Below are 17,693 nucleotides of genomic sequence, written 5' to 3'. Positions count from 1 at the left end.
AGATTTACAATTTCTAGAAATTTATCATTTATTAGGGCAGCATGGTAGCACAGTGGTTAGCACTGCTGCTTCATAGCTCCAGGGTCCCAGGTTCGATTCCAGGCATGGGCACTGTCTGTGCGGAGTCTGCACTTCTCCTCATGTCTGCGTGGGTTTCTCCGGGTGCTCCGGTTTCCTCCCACAGTCCAAAGATATGCAGGTGAGGTGGATTGGCCATGATAAATTGCCCTTAGTGTCCAAAAAGGTGAGTTGGGGTTACTGGGTTACGGGGATAGGGTGGAGGCGTGAGCTTAAGTAGGGTGCTCTTTCTAAGAGCCGGTGCAGACTCAATGGGCCGAATGGCCTCCTTCTGCACTGTACATTCTATGATTATGCATTTAAGTCCCACTCATTTGCTCTTCCCCATTGCCCTGCAAATCTTTTCAACTATCTCTCCAATTGCTTTTTTCTAAAGTTCTTCCACAACAATCCAGTAATAATTTACATGTATTACCCTCAATTTGCAATGTAGTTTTAGTTTTATGATCTTATGAAACTACGTGAAGAAACAATCGTATCAATCGGTTTGTCCTTTCAGTATCACAGACAAGAACATTGCTTCAATTTTACATATTCCTTCTTCAGAAGAAACTGACCTTTATTACCATTTCCCAATGATCTGCAACTTTCTCGGTGAGTTTATGGACTAATCCTGCAATTATTAAATTTACTTTTAAGCATGTAAGTAGATATGACACAGTATATAAAATATAAATTAGTTCATTTTCTACTTGTCTATAGTGAGGCCTGCAATCCCTGTACAATGGAAAGTGGATAATAACTTGTTAGGAATGGGATAAAAATAAATAGTGCTGGAAAAACTCAGCAGATCTTGCAGCATCTGTGGAGAGGCAAACAAGAGTTGAGTCCAATGAGATTAGGTGGATTGGCCACACTAAACTGTCCTAAAATACTGGCCAAGATCCTAGCCAAAAGGCTGGAGAACTGCGTTCCAGAGGTGGCCGCAGAGGACCAGACGGGCTTTGTCAAAGGTAGACAGCTAATATCGAACATCAGGCGCCTGTTGAACGTGATCATGACCCTCCCGGGGAGAGAACAATAGAGGTGATCGTCTCCCTGGACGCAGAAAAGGCCTTCGACAGAGTCGAGTGGCAATACATCATAGAGGTACTGGAGCCGTTCGGGCTTGGATCAGGGTTCACCTGGGTAAAGCTCCTGTATAACACTCTCATGGCGAGCGGACGGACAAACAACACCAGCTCCCAGTACTTCCAGCTGCACAGGGGAACCAGGTAGGGATGCCCGCTGTCCCCACTGCTGTTCGCCCTAGCGATCGAACCACTAGCAATCACTCTCAGAACAGCAAAAAACTGGAGGGGGATCCAAAGGGGAGGCAGAGAGCACAGAATCTCGCTCTATGCAGATGATCCTCTACATCTAGGACCCACAAAGCAGCATGGAAGGAATCATCGTGCTCCTGAAAGAGTTGGGTGACTTTTTGGGCTACAAACTCAATATGAGCAAAAGTGAGATCTTCCCGATGAACCCGCAAGGGGGAGGGCCAGCGCTGGGAGGACTGCCATTTAAACAAGCCCAACACAAATTCCGCTACCTGGGGATCCAAATCGTTCATGACTGGGCAGGGGTTCACTCGTGGAACCTGACCAGTCTGACAGAGGAAGTCAAAAAAGACCTGCAGAGATGGAACACACTCCCACTCTCCCTCGCGGGGAGTGCAGACGATCAAAATGAACGTGCTAACCAGGTAAGTTTATATGAGACTGCTAGGATCCCAAAGAAGGTCCTACAGAAAGCAAAGTCCAGGGGAGGGCTAGCCCTCCTAAACCTACAATACTACCACTGCGCGGCAACAGCAGAAAGAGTAATGGGATGGATTAAAGAGCCAGAAGCCGAGTGGGTGCGCAAAGAGGAGGCCTCCTGCAGGGGGACCTCACCATGGCGGCATTTCCATCCCCACCCAAAAAACACTCCAGCAGCCCAGTGGTGATAGCCACCCTCCAGATCTGGAACCAATTACAGCAGCAATTCGGCCTGACCGAAATGTCCTACACAGCCCCCATCTGCAACAACCATAGGTTTGTGCCAGCGCTCACTGACGCCACCTTTAAAAGGTGGAGACAGGACGGGGGGACACAGTCAGGGACCTATACACTGAAGGCAGGGTCACAACACTGGACGAACGGACGGAGAGATTCCAACTAGCTAAGGGAAACAAACTCGGAAACAAACTCGGATACCTGCAGCTTAAAAACTTCCTGTGGAAGGAGACAAGGACGCACCCACAACCACCGCGACAGATGCTACTAGAGGAATTACTGGACGCAAACATTCTAGGTCAAGGAAACTAGCAATATGTACGAATGACTGGTAGAGAGGGCTGAAACTGTACTGGACGCGACGAGGAAGAAATGGGAGGAAGACCTGGGGCTCGAAATAGGGTTGGGACTCTGGAGCGAAGCACGACATAGGGTCAACTCCACGTGTGCAAGACTCAACCTAATGCAACTAAAGGTGGTACATAGAGACCACTTAACAAGAACCCGAATGAGTAGGTTCTCCCTGGAGGTGGAGGACAGATGTGAACAGTGCCAAGGAGGTCCAACCAACCACGCCCACATGTTCTGGTCTTGCCCCAGACTTCTTCAAGGCAATGTCCAAAGTGGTGGGATGAGGGTGAAGCCGTGCCCGAAAGTGGCAGTCTTCAGGGTATCAGACCAAGCAGATCTCTTCTTGGGGAGGAGGACGGACGCTCTTGCCTTTGCCTCCCTGATCACTCGCTGTAGAATCCTGTTCGGCTGGCGGTCAGCAGCACCACCTAAAGCTGCAGACTGGCTGTCCGACCTATTGGAATTTCTCCAAATGGAGAAAATCAAATTTGCCATCCGATGGTCAGAACATCCTCAGAACATCGGAGCCATTCACCCAACTTATCTGGGACCTGTTTGTGGCCAACGAACAAACAAATAAATAATCAAGGAGCCAGGGGAAAGTAGCCAGGACATGAGAAAAGAGAGGGAAGGGAGGGAGGACCCGTGGAGAAACAGTGCAAGAGGCTGAAAAGAAAGGGGAGCTGCAGAGAGGGATGGGGGGGGGGGGGGGGGGGGGGGGTCAGGGAAGAAGGAAGGACAGGGGACAAAGAATAATAGAGGTGAGCCAGAGGGTAGGAAAGACGAGGGAACACAAACTGGAAGGAGAGCACAGGAAACGACAACAACCACAATGAACACAGCAGGGCAACAGAGAGTAAGAAAGTAAAGGAGGAAGGAACGGCAGGCGGCCGAGGTGGAGGCAAACACACAACAGTGAAAACCAACCGGGAGAAGCAAGCAACATCCGCCCAGCCCACCCAGTTTTGTTTTGTTTGTTCTGTATGTATTTTCTTTTTTTTTTTAAAAACAGAAAAAAAGGGGGGGAGAAAGTACCCCCCCCCTCCCCACAGTGGCATGTATAACGGAATTGTTTCCCACCCCTTGATTTTTTTAGTTATGTAGTGTTTTTGTTATCTCTTTTTGGTTTCTCTATGTGTACATCAGTAAATTATACCATGTATAAAAAAAAAACAATAAAAAACATTCTTTGAAAAAAATACTAAACTGTCCTATAGTGTCCAAAGGTGTGCAGGCTCGGAAGGATTATGGAAGTTACAGATATAGGGTAGGGGAGTGGGCATACGTTGGGTGCTCTTTCGGAGGGTCGGTGTAGACGTGATAGGCCGAATGGCCTCCTTCTGCACTGTCGGGATTCTATGGGCCTCTTTGGAACTTGGGATTCCAAAGAAGAGTCATATTGAACTCAAATTTTACAGACCCATCTCAGCTGAAATGTTTCCCATTTTAAATCCAGTGAATGGATCATTTATTTGTTATAGAAGATTGAAGCAGTTTACCTCAATCTGAATTTCAGAAGAGCACCTTTGTGTTATGTTTTCCGTTTCCAACACTTGGTGATACCATTTAATGTTGAATAAGGGTCAGTCTTATGCTTTAGTACAGAGCAAATATTAAGTTGATCAGTTTGACCTGGGTATGGACCCAAGTTTCAGAAACTTGGTTTGATAGTTATCATTCAGAACATTTTATTTTAATTAAGGGGCAATTTATCGTGGCCAATCCCACCTAATCAGCATATCTTTGGGTTGTGGGGGTGAAACCCACGCAGACACGGAGAGAATGTGCAAACTCCACACGGACAGTGACCCAGGGCCGGGATTGGAACCCGGGTCCTCGGCGCCGTAGGCACCAATGTTAACCACTGTGCCACGCGCCACCCTGTCATTCAGAACATGACAGCATATTACCGAAACAATTTATTTTACTGGAATTTAATTTCTGATTATGTAATTTCCTTGCCATCTTAAATTTTTGGTTATGTTCTCAGAAAAATCTGATTTTTTTTATAAGTGATAGATCATTTAGGACTGAGGAGGAATTTCTTCATCGGGCTCATTGGAATTCTCTACTCCAGAGGGTGGTCAATCATTAAGTATGTTCAAAGCAGAAATTGATAGATTTCTAGATACCAATTACATTAAGATAACATTGAGGTAGAAGATCAGCCATGATCTAGTTAAATGGTGGAACAAGCTCGAGGGACCGAATGAGCTACTCCTGTTTCTGTGTGTCTATGTTATGTCAAAATACTACAACAAATGGATAATTTATTTAAAAATAAAAGGCATGTGGTATAATGTTTATAAAGACCATAAAACATAGGAGCAGAATTAGGCCATTTGGACAATCGAGTCTGCTCCGCCATTCAATCATGGCTGAAATATTTCTCATCCCCATTCGCCTGCCTTTTCCCCATAACCTCTGATCCCCTTATTGATCAAGAACCTATCTATTTCTGACTTCAAGACACTCAAGTGATTTGGCCTCCACTGCCTTCTGCGGCAAAGTGTTCCACAGATTCACCAACCTCTGGCTGAAGAAATTCTTCCTCATCTCTGTTTTAAAGGATGGTCCCTTTAGTCTGAGATTGTGCCCTCTCATTCTAGTTTTTCCTACAAGTGGAAACATCCACTCCACGTCCACTCTATCCAGGCCTCTCAGTATCCTGTAAGTTTCAATAATATTCCCCCCCTCATCCTTCTAAACTCCAACGAGTACAGACCCAGAGTCCGCAACTGTTCATCATACGACAAGCTCTTCATTCCAGGGATCATTCTTGTGAACCTTCTTTGGACCCTGATGCTGTCAACGTTCATGGGGTCAGGGAAAGAAGCCTACAGGAACAGACCTTTGTCCATCTGTGGGCCCTGCAATTGAAAATCTCAGAAACATTGGTGTGAAATACCTATAATTCCGCTCTGTTCGATGACTGCTAAAAAAATGTTGTATTTATAAAATTCTCTTCAATTTTCGAGATCCAGGCTCAACCCCACATCTCACTTGCCATACTGGACTCCAAGCACTCACTTGATCTCACTAAGACCAAGAGAGCAGAAACACCCATAAAAGGGAGGTTCCACCACTTATCACTATGGTTCCTCCCCAACACCCTGCCTCAATAAGGCAGCAACATAGCTTATCCTACATTTTCTACATCCAGATCCCAGTGGGGTTTGCTGGAGTCGTTCAGGGCCTATGGTTCTTCCTCCTGTCTAATTCAAAGATCTACGTTGTCAATTTTGGAAATTGCCATCAATTTCTCAATAACCACATGAAATTAGAGACGGTTTGTAGAGCAGCAAAATTATATTAAACACATTCCTTTCTTATACACAGATGAGCAATTGAAGAAAGGTACGGTGATGGTATTCTCCACTCTGGGTATAAGTCGTTGCTGTACTACAGTGATGGCCTACCTCATCCATTCTCAGAAAATTTCATTAAAGGTAACTGAGAAACTCTTTATAAAAGTGACTGATGTGTTAGTATGAAGAAAGGCAGCTTGAATTCTGGGACCAATATCGCAGCACCACTTTTAAACTGCTAGGCTCTCATTTTACAGAATCACAGACTGGAATTCTCCGCTCTGGAGTCTCAGCTTCAAGGTGGGAGTGGAATGGAGGTGATTTCCGCCCTGGGTGGATGGCTGGCCACAGGCAATCTTGTGCTGTTCAGCTCATTAAAAATGCAACCAACTGGTGGGGAGCCACTTAGGAGGGGGAATTTAATATTGGTGAATTGGCCTTTTAATGAGCATGCATTACATGTTAATCAGGTTAACGTCCAACAGGTTTATTTGGAATCGCTAGCTTTCGGAGCGTAGATCCTTCATCAGGACTCACCTGGTGATGCGAAAGGGTTTCCTGACATTGTTTGACTGGAAAAGGCCTGAGAATTTCATGGCTAAAGTTCATCCCGCTGTCGGGAAGCTGATTTTTGGCCTCCCACCAAAATTTAATTCCCCTGCCTGTCACTTTCCAATGCTGGTGGGACTGGAAGGTACCGTCCACAGAATTGTTAAAGTGCAGAAGAAGGCCATTCTGCCCATTGTGTCTGCACCAGCTCGCCAAAAGAGCTTTTCACCTAATGTCACTCTCATGCCTTCTCCCCATAACCCTTGCTTTTCAAATAACAGCCTAATTCCCACTTGAATGCGTTGGTTGAACCCGCCTGTCATAACCCTCAGCACTGGGCTTACAGGCTAGGAATGATTGTCATACCAGTGTCCCTTGCGGAGTACGACCCCCCTCAGTCTATGTTTGGCCAGTTCGTCAACGACCATTAAGACCTGGTTTGGATCTACCAGGAGCTGTGTATTATAGTCTTGTAAATAAACCTACATTTCTTTGATACAACTCGGTGTGGACTCTCCATGACAACATAAAACTACCTTTACCACACAGAGTGCATTCCAGACCTTAACAACTCATTATTTTTGCTTGATTTACATTATTATCCTGATTACAGTGAGAAAAGTTAGTGGCTGATACCTGGAAAGAAAATGAAAATAGAAAGAAAGATACTGCACTATCAGCCACATATCACATCCCCAGTATAATGTTATCTTGCTGATGCTGACTATTATCTGTAGAAACTTTCTTTTTCTCATCTGTGAACAGCAGTTTGAATGGCTTTATTTGCACAACATAAGAAAGGGTTGAATTTAAACAAAAATCCTTTCTCAGAGTACGTGTGATGAAAAAGTCATTTGACAACAACTCTCAGTTTCCTAATTTAAATGTCTTTGTACTCCCATGTCCACCACTCTCCGGGAGGGCTCTATTTTTGCTTGAAACAGGAAGATCCCTTGGACGTGGCCATTTGTTTTTCTTTTACATTCATATCCTCAAGTCCTGTTAACTTGCTGATTTTTAATTTAAAAAAAATTTACACAGAGTAATCTTTTTTTTCCAATTAATGGACAGTTTAGCGTGGCCCATCCACCTACCCTGCACATTTTTGGGTTATGGGGGTAAGACCCATGCAGGCACGGGGAGAATGTGCAAACTCTACACGGACAGTGACCCGGGGCTGAGATCGAACCCGGGTCCTCGGCGCTGTGAGGCAACAGTGCTAACCATTGCCACCCTCTGTTTCACAATGATGGGACTTGATGCTCATAACTTGGGTCCAGAGAGCCCTAATATCCATCTTATATCATTTGTCCAGCTCAACCACAACTTGCTGCAGTGGTCACTTACAAATATATCTACGCCGTTTCTAGTCAAACACTCCCATGTCCAAGCCAATGACAACCATAAATGCATTGGTCAAGTCCAATACTGACAGAGGTGGTTGAGACCTGTACAATAAATCATGGAATTTATATGAGGAATATTCTTATGACTCCAAAGGATCAGTATAACAAGAGGGCACAATTAGTTTGAAAGCCGATGTAGCAATGCTGCAGGAGACTCACTTGAGGGTGAAGGACCAGGTGAGACTTAAAAAGGGCTGGGTTAGTCAGTGTTTCACTCTGGATTTGACAAAAGGGCTCGAGGGGTAGCAGTAATGGTCAGCAAAAGAGTACGCTTCCAGATGGAGAAGGTGGTGGCAGATCAGTGGGGTAGATATGTGATTGTGACAGGGGCGCTGGAGGGGAGGTTCCTGGCGTTAAGTGTACGATGTGGGATTCGCAAAGAAGGTGTTTGGGGCCAAACCAGACTTGGACACACACGAACTGATAGTGGCACTTGGTGCAGGAGCCAAGGTTGGACAGGTCACGGCCACGCTTGCTGGTTCCATCAGGGGGGCGGGGGGGGGGGGGGCGATGGCGTTAATGGTGGAAATGGGAGGGGTGGACCCTTGGAGGTTTTTGCACCTGAGGGAACGGGAATACTCGTTTTTCTCAGCAATCCAGAAGGTATACTCGCGGCTCGACTTTTTCGTGGTGGGGAAGGTTTTGCTGGCTGAGGTTAAGGGGTCAGGATACCCGGCAATTGCAGTGTCAGATTCAGGCTCGGCATTGGGTGATATGGTACTGAAGAAGGAGGTAGCGCAGAGGCCGGGGTGGAAATTAGATGTGGGACTTTTGGGGGACCAAGGGTTCTGTGACAAAATTGAAAAGGTAATTGAGGAATATGTAGGTTTCAACTGTATGGGTAAGGTGTCGAAGGCAGTTGTCTGGGAGGCTCTAAAGGCGGTGGTGAAGGGTGAGATGATTTTGTTTCAGCTCCGGAGGGAGGCAGCGGTAAGGGAAATTGTGCAGGTGAGGGATAGGGCAGCAAGTTGGTGGTGGCTCTGGATCTGATTAACAAGGTCTTTGAGGAATTTTATGAGAGGTTGTACAGGTCAGAGCCACCTGAGGGAGACCGGGAGATGCAGGAATTTCTAGATGTTTTGGAGTACCCAAGGTTACGGGAGGGGGACAGGGCTACATTAGAAGCGACAGTGGAGCAGGAGATAAAGGATGCGATTGGGAGGATGCAATCGGGGAAGGTGGCAGGGCCGGATGGGTTTCCGGCAGAATATTATAAAAAATTCAAGGATAAGCTGGCACCCCTGATGGTGGGGATGTTTGACGAGGCGATGGGGAAGGGGGTGTTGCCACAAACCTTGGGGCAGGCATCGATTTCCCTGTTGCTAAAAAAAGATAAGGATCCGACGGAGTGTGGGTCGTATAGGCTCATATCACTTCTGAATGTGGAAGCAAAGTATTGACGAAGGTGCTGGCGGGTAGGCTGGAGGAGTGCCTCCCGAAGGTGATAGGTGAAGATCAGACGGGGTTCGTGAGAGGGAGGCAGCTCTTTTCAAACGTTAGAAGGGTATTGAAATTTGTTATGGCACCGGCGGAGGGGAAGGAAACAGAGGTGGTTGTGGCATTGGACGCTGTGAAGGCGTTTGACCAGATAGAATGGGGGTACAGGCAGTTAAAGTGAACGTGTTGTCGCGACTTCTGTTTATTTTTCAATGCCTGCTGATTTTCCTGCCAAAGGCTTTTTTCAGAGATATTGAGGGAAGGATTACTTCGTTCATATGGGGAGGGAAGGTGGCCAGAGTTAGAAAGGTGCTGCTACCGAACCTGATGTATTACTACAGGGTGGCGAATGTGCAGAAGGTGCGGGGCTGGGTCAGAGGGGTTGATTCCCAGTGGGTCAGAATGGGGGAGAATTTGTGAGGGGGTCGGGATTGAAAGCACTAGCAACAGCGCCGCTCCCGATGGCCCCAGGGAAATACTCAGGGAGTCCGGTAATAATAGCTTCATTGAGAATTTGGAGGCAGTTTCGCCAGCATTTCGGGTTGGGGGCAGGATCAAGGGAAATGCCGATTCGGGGGAACCACTGATTTGAGCCAGGGAAGTGGGATGGAAATTTTCGGATATGCGAGGAGAAGGGGATGAAGACACTAAAAGATTTGTTTCTTAGGGGTCGGTTTGCAGGATTGAAGGAGCTGGAAGCGAAGTATGGACTGGACCAGGGGGAAATGTTTAGATACATACAGGTTCGAGATTTTGCCAGAAAGGAGATACAGAGCTTTCAGGCGGAGCCGGCCTCCACATTGCTGGAGGAGGTGACTGGAGAAGGGGACTGGAGAAGGGGGTAGTGTCAGCGGTTTACGGAGCTATTTTGGAGGAGGAGAAGGCACCACTGGAAGAGATCAAAGCAAAGTGGAAAAGTTGGGAGAGGATATGGAGGAGGGGTTCTGGTGTGAGGTGCTCCGGAGAGTGAACGCCTCCACCTCGTGCGAGGTTGGGGCTGATACAGCTGAAGGTGGTACACAGAGCACACCTCACAAGGGCGAGGATGAGCCGATTCTTTGAAGGAGATGTGTGTGAATGTTGCGGAGGGGGGGCACTAATTACGTTCATATGTTTTGGTCCTGTGCAAAGCTAGAGGATTACTGGAAGGAGATTTTTAGGGTAATTTCTAAAGTGGTGCACGTGAAACTGGCCCCTGGCCCCCGGGAGGCCATATTCGGGGTGTCTGACCAGCCAGGGTTGGAAACGGGTGCGGAGGAAGATGTTGTAGCCTTCGCCTCGTTGATCGCCCGAAGGCAGATCCTGATCGGTTGGAGAGCAACCTCTCCACACTGTGCCCTGGCGTCGTACCTGTTGGAATTCTTGACTCTTGAGAAGGTTAAGTTTGAACTGAGGGGAAGGATGGAGGGGTTCTACAATTCATGTGCATTATTCATTATGCACTTGGAGAACATCGAACATTAGTAGGGGCGAGGGGGGCTGTGTGTGTTAATGGCGACTATGGGTGATTCCTGATACCTTTTGTCATTTGTTTGTGAGAACATGCGGGCTAATATTTGGGGTTTGGTGGGAGGATGGGATCGTTGTTATTGATATGGGGATTGACATATTTGTTACTGATTATTGTTTATTGTTGGTGGGTGTAAATTTGGGAGAAAATGTGAAAAAGGAAAATAAAAAATATTTTAAAAAAACAAGAGGGCACAGTTTTTTGTGGAAGATAGATGGCTAAAGATTGATTTTAAAATCCAAATGAAAATTACCAACCGACGAGGATGGAAAGGCACAGTGGGAAGCAGGAGTACGTGGGGCAAGCCCACTCATCTCCCTCCACTAGTTATAATAATGAAGCTTCAGCCCTCCACAGTTTACTTTTGCCATCTTTTGAATGCTGGGGTTTGCAGATGAGTTAATTAAAAGTATCTTGATGTTCCTTTCCCTTAGGATGCCTGGGAACACGTTCAGAAGTGCAAAGCAACCATTCGTCCACATCGTGACTTTGTACACCAGCTTTCAAAGTGGGAGGAACGAGTATTGAAGAGAACTATCACAGATGTCTCTGACCCTTATTACTGAAATGATATTTTGTGGCTCTTAAAGCAAAGATTCATGCACTGTAAATTTAGATTTGAATACATTTGTAATTTTTAAGTGAATAATTTAATTGCATGAAAGGGGCCTGGAATGTCATTAAATTTATACTGACACAAAATCAACATAATTCATAATTGTAACCGTAAGTGTAATGTCGGTTACAACAAATTAATGCAGCGTGAATTATAAATGTGCATGTTGGGTTTATAATTAAGTTATACATGAAATTTTAAATACTGTTTAAAAAAAATGCTTGACTGTCAATAGACCTATTTAATTCAGTGTCACCAGAACATGCAAAACGAGGCTGAACAAAGAACAAAGAAAAATTACAGCACAGGAACAGGCCCTTCGGCCTTCCAAGCCTGCGCCGATCTAGATCCTCTATCTAAAACTGTCACCTATTTTCTAAGGATCTGTATCCCTCTGCTCCCTGCCCATTCATGTATATGTCTAGATACATCTTAAATGACGCTATCGTGCCCGCCTCTACCACCTTCGCCGGCAGTGCGTTCCAGGCACCCACCACCCTCTGCGTAAAGAACTTTCCACGTATATCTCCCTGAAACTTTTCCCCTCTCACCTTGAACTCGTGACCCCTAGTAATTGAGTCCCCTACTCTGGGGAAAAAGCTTCTTGCTATCCACCCTGTCTATACCGCTCATGATTTTGTAGACCTCAATGAGGTCCCCCCTCAACCTCAGTCTTTCTAATGAAAATAATCCTAATCTACTCAACCTCTCTTCATAGCTAACGCCCTCCATACCAGGCAACATCCTGGTGAACCTCCTCTGCACCTTCTCCAAAGCATCCACATCCTTTTGGTAATGTGGCGACCAGAACTGTACGCAGTATTCTAAATGTGGCCGAACCAAAGCCTTATACAACTGTAACATGACCTGCCAACTCTTGTACTCAATACCCCTTCCGATGAAGGAAAGCATGCCGTATGCCTTCTTGACCACTAGCGACCTGCGCAGTCACCTTCAGCGTACAATGGACCTGAACACCCAGATCTCTGTACATCAATTTTCCCCAAGGCTTTTTTATTTACCGTATAGTTCGCTCTTGAATTGGATCTTCCAAAATGCATCACCTCGCATTTGTCCGGATTGAACTCCATCTGCCATTTCTCCGCCCAACTCTCCAAACTATCTATATTCTGCTGCATTCTCTGACAGTCCCCTTCACTATCTGCTACTCCACCAATCTTAGTGTCATCTGCAAACTTGCTAATCAGACCACCTATACCTTCCTCCAGATCATTTATGTATATAACAAACAACAGTGGTCCCAGCACGGATCCCTGTGGATCTGGACTGGTCACAGTTCTCCATTTTGAGAAACTCCCTTCCACTACTACTCTCGATCTCCTGTTGTCCAGCCAGTTCTTTATCCATCTAGCTAGTACACCCTGGACCCCATGAGACTTCACTTTCTCCATCAGCCTACCATGGGGAACCTTATCAAACGCCTTATCAAGTCCATGTATATGACATCTACAGCCCTTCCCTCATCAATCAACTTTGTCACTTCCTCACAGAATTCTATTAAGTTGGTAAGACATGACCTTCCCTGCACAAAACCATGTTGCCTATCACTGATAAGCCCATTTTCTTCCAAATGGGAATAGATCCTATCCCTTAGTATCTTCTCCAGCAGCTTCCCTACCACTGACGTCAGGCTCACCAGTCTATAATTACCTGGATTATCCCTGCTACCCTTCTTAAACAAGGGGACAACATTAGCAATTCTCCAGTGCTCCGGTACCTCACCCGTGTTCAAGGATGCTGCAAAGATATCTGTTAAGGCCCCAGCTATTTCCTCTCTCACTTCCCTCTGTAACCTGGGATAGATCCCACCCGGACCTGGGGACTTGTCCACCTTAATGCCTTTTAAAATACCCAACACATCCTCCCTCCTTAAAATACCCAACACATCCCCCCTTCCTTATGCCGACTTGACCTAGAGTAATCAAACATCTACCCCTAACCTCAACATCCGTCATGTCCCTCTCCTCGGTGAATACCGATGCAAAGTACTCGTTAAGAATCTCACCCATTTTCTCTGACTCCACGCATAACTTTCCTCCTTTGTCCTTGAAGGGCCAACCTTTTCTCTAGTTACCCTCTTGCTCCTTATATATGAATAAAAGGCTTTGGGATTTTCCTTAATCCTGTTTGCTAAAGATATTTCATGACCCCTTTTAGCCCTCTTGAGTTCTCGTTTCAGATTGGTCCTAGATTCCCGATATTCTTCCAAAGCTTCATCGGTCTTCAGTCGCCTAGACCTTATGTATGCTTCCTTTTTTCTCTTAGCTAGTCTCACAATTTCACCTGTCATCCATGGTTCCCTAATCTTGCCATTTCTATCCCTCATTTTCACAGGGACACGTCTGTCCTGCACTCTAATCAACTTCTCTTTAAAAGCCTCCCACATATCAAATGTGGATTTACCTTCAAACAGCTGCTCCCAATCCCCATTCCCCAGCTCCTGCCGAATTTTGGTATAGTTGGCCTTCCCCCAATTTAGCACTCTTCCTTTAGGACCACTCTCGTCTTTGTCCATGACTATTCTAAAACTTACGGAATTGTGATCACTATTCCCAAAGTAATCCCCTGCTGAAACATCAACCACCTGGCCGGGCTCATTCCCCAACACCAGGTCCAGTATGGCCCCTTCCCAAGTTGGACTATTTACATACTGCTCTAGAAAGCCCTCCTGGATGCTCCTTACAAATTCTGCTCCATCTAGACCCCTAACACTAAGTGTATCCCAGTCAATGTTGGGAAAATTAAAATCTCCTATCACCACCACCCTGTTGCTCCTACATCTTTCCATAATCTGTTTACATATTTGTATCTCTATCTCACACTTGGGAGGTCTGTAGTACAGCCCAAACATTGTTACCGCACCCTTATTTCTGAGCTCTGCCCATATCGTCTCACTGCTCAAGTCCTCCATAGTGCCCTCCTTCAGCACAGCTGTGATATCCTCTCTGACCAGTGATGCAACTCCTCCACCCCTTTTACCTCCCTCTCTATCCCGTCTGAAGCATCGATATCCTGCAATATTTAGTTGCCAATAATGCCCTTCCCTCAACCAAGTCTTAGTAATAGCAATATCATACTCCCAGGTACTAATCCAAACCCTAAGTTCATCTGCCTTACCTACTACACTTCTTGCATTAAAACAAATGCACCTCAGACCACCAGTCCCTTTGCGTTCATCATCTGCTCCCAGCCTACCCTTCCCCTTAGTCACACTGACTTCATGATCTAATTCCTTACAGGATTTAGTGACTACCTCCTTACTGTACACTAACCTCCTCATTTGGTTCCCATCCCCCTGCCACATTAGTTTAAACCCTCCCCAACAGCGTTAATATCAAATAATAGATAACTGAAAAAGGAAAAAAAAAGAAAAATTGTTACCAATCACACGATAAAAAGAAATAGAAATAGAAAAACCTTACCTTATCAACACACCACAGTCTTCTTTTTTGGTTGGAGGAAGAGGGCGGGTGGGAGACACTGCACATGTAGTACAAAGAACAAAGAAATGTACAGCACAGGAACAGGCCCTTCGGCCCTCCAAGCCCGTGCTGACCATGCTGCCCGACTAAACTACAATCTTCTACACTTCCTGGGTCCGTATCCCTCTATTCCCATCCTATTTATGTATTTGTCAAGATGCCCCTTAAATGTCACTATCGTCCCTGCTTCCACCACCTCCTCCGGTAGCGAGTTCCAGGCACCCACTATCCTCTGTGTAAAAAACGTGCCTTGTACATCTACTCTAAACCTTGCCCCTCTCACCTTAAACCTATGCCCCCTAGTAATTCACCCCTCTACCCCAGGGAAAAGCCTCTGACTATCCACTCTGTCTATGCCCCTCATAATTTTGTAGACCTCTATCAGGTCGCCCCTCAACCTCCTTCGTTCCAGTGAGAACAAACCGAGTTTATTCAACCGCTCCTCATAGCTAATGCCCTCCATACCAGGCAACATTCTGGTAAATCTCTTCTGCACCCTCGCTAAAGCCTCCACATCCTTCTGGTAGTGTGGCGACCAGAATTGAACACCATACTCCAAGTGTGGCCTAACTAAGGTTCTATACAGCTGCAACATGACTTGCCAATTCTTGTACTCAATGCCCCGGCCAATGAAGGCAAGCATGCCGTTCAGCCGCTGCCCAAATATATCAGTTCACTCACCTTTCCAGTGCGCAATTAGACTGCCCCCACTCAGCTCCTCCCTCTCACTGCTCCTGTAAGGTAAGGGAAACTTACCTTCCTGACAGCCCCCTGGTTACTGCTCTCGCTGAAAAACTGAAGGCCGCTTCTCCTGTAAGGTAAGTTTTTAAAACGGGAAACTTACCTTCCCGACAGCCCCCTGGTTACTGCTCTCGCTGCTTCCGCTGAACAACTGAAGCAAAACAATTGAACAACAACTGTTCAGTAGTGGGAAAATGTTAGGAGCGAGTTACTGTGTAATTTGGATCTCCTGAATCAACACTTTTGAACCTATTAACTGTCGGGAATTAAATAAAGCAATTTCAGTTGGTAAGGATATGGAATAAGTCATTTGGGTGCAAAGAAACCACAACTAGGAAAATCTACTTGAAAAACTGTAAGAGACCATGATAGCATTTCTTCAGAAAAACATCTCTTTCACGTATGCGGATTACTTTAGAAGAATTTAAAAGGCTGTTGGATTGGCTGTGATTGGGAATCATGTAATACAATTTCAACAAGGCTCTACAATTTCAACAAGGCTCTACAATTTCAACAAGGCTCTTCCAATCTCTAGTCATAACTTGACCAGAAATCCGCGAAAAACCCACTAGTCATTTACCCCATTACTCTGGGGCTTCCGTCAATTATTTCTTGGTTTTAAGGATTGAGTTATATAGATGGAATGGCCTCCCTCATTTACACTAATTGTTCGGATTGAATTGCATCTCAGGCCAAAAATTGCATAGAGTCCCAGACCATTATACTAGTTGCAGCCAGGCTGACCCACAACCTCAAATGTTTGCAGGTATGACTTCCATCCCTGGATGGGAATGGATACTCTGAACAAACACTCCATACGCTCCAAACACTCTAACGCTGCATTACTACGATGATATCCTTTGAATTAGACATTGAACTAAGGTCCCATCTGGTGTTTTATGGTGAATGTTAAAGATCCGCTATCACACTTCGAAGAGCTGTGTGTTTTTCCAGACCTATTTGTCCTCAATTATTTAATGTAAAATCAAGGGTCTTGGAATCCATCAATTACAGCTTTAGTGGCTTAAGTTATTCATAATCAAAGCATACAATTAAATGGGATTAAAATATTAAAGGGAATTGCATAAACATATAAAAGGATATGTGTATGTATACACACACACACACGACAGACAAACACAGGGGAGGAATGGGGTAAAAATCACAAAGAAAAAAAAAGAGTCTTGGTTTCAGATGGTTGCTTCCAGCACCTTACTCGTCTTCAAACTTTGCTTTCAGTTCAAGGCATTTTACTGTTCATTCAGGTCTTTATAGTTTCAGGAATACAACACTCCACAGCCTTTCTGGAATGAGAGAGAGTAGGTCCCTGTCTGCAGCTCATAATGGTTTTCATGTAGATTCATTCATTGAGGTTCTCTGAAGCTCCAGAAATACAGCACTCCGAGCCCTTCTGGGGAAAAACTCGTAGGAGTCCTTGTACCTGAGCTTCTAGGAGTCAAACTGAACTCGGGACTCTGAAAATCATTCCAGTGGGATAGGATCCAATTACCACTTGTTACCGGGCAGAGTGTGGCCTTTTGGCCAATTTATTGGCCGGGTGATCAATCAATCAAACCGAGTCCCAACCCATTTCTCTCTATCTGGTACCGAAAAGTCTGAAGCTCGTGTTCAGACTAGCAACTCCTGTAACTTCTGAATTCCACATTCCTCACTGTTGCTTGACTTATTTATCCATGGATCAGAAATCATAATGGCAAAATAAAAGGGAAAATAAGGGAATAAACAGGACTTTTACAACAGTCAAGTTAATTCAAGTAATTCACATTAGTGACAGCTTTGAGATGTGATAATAAATACAAATCCCAAAACTGATTTGTTTCGTATTAAATTACTCCATTAAACTCACTGCAAGAAAGACAGATCTTTCATTTATAGCCTTTCACAATCTCATGATGCCTTAACACCACTCAAGCACTGTTGTAATGTGGCAATTGCAGAAGCCAATTTGCACACATCAACATTCCACAAATGGGGCTGTGATAATAACCCAATAATTTGTTTTAATGATGTGGGTTAAGACCATAAGACATAGGAGCAGAATTAGGCCACTCGGCCCATCGAGTCCGCTCCGCCATTCAATCATGGCTGATATTTTCTCATCCCCATTCTCCTGCCTTACCCCCATAACCCCCTGATCCCCTTATTAATCAAGAGCCTGTCTACCTCTGTCTTAAAGACACTCAGTGATTTGGCC

At 45.4% G+C, this 17,693-nt stretch overlaps 1 protein-coding gene across 2 annotated transcripts in view; it reads left to right on the top strand.

The window, feature by feature from the left end:
• The window catches only part of styxl1 (serine/threonine/tyrosine interacting-like 1), an 87,404-nt gene extending 71,631 nt beyond the window's left edge, over nucleotides 1-15,773 (top strand). For both annotated transcript variants that reach the window (XM_072469195.1, XM_072469196.1), the window contains exons 6-8: nucleotides 578-672; nucleotides 5,748-5,857; nucleotides 11,053-15,773. In XM_072469195.1, the coding sequence (XP_072325296.1) occupies nucleotides 578-672; nucleotides 5,748-5,857; nucleotides 11,053-11,184 (337 nt within the window). In that variant the 3' untranslated portion in view covers nucleotides 11,185-15,773. The remainder of the gene's footprint in view (nucleotides 1-577; nucleotides 673-5,747; nucleotides 5,858-11,052) is intronic.
• Nucleotides 15,774-17,693: the final 1,920 nt, after the last annotated feature.

This window comes from Scyliorhinus torazame, chromosome 12, assembly GCF_047496885.1.
Source record: "Scyliorhinus torazame isolate Kashiwa2021f chromosome 12, sScyTor2.1, whole genome shotgun sequence".
Lineage (NCBI taxonomy): Eukaryota > Metazoa > Chordata > Chondrichthyes > Carcharhiniformes > Scyliorhinidae > Scyliorhinus > Scyliorhinus torazame.
The sequence above is the reverse complement of the archived record's forward strand: the minus strand, read 5'-3'. Positions and strand labels throughout refer to the sequence as shown.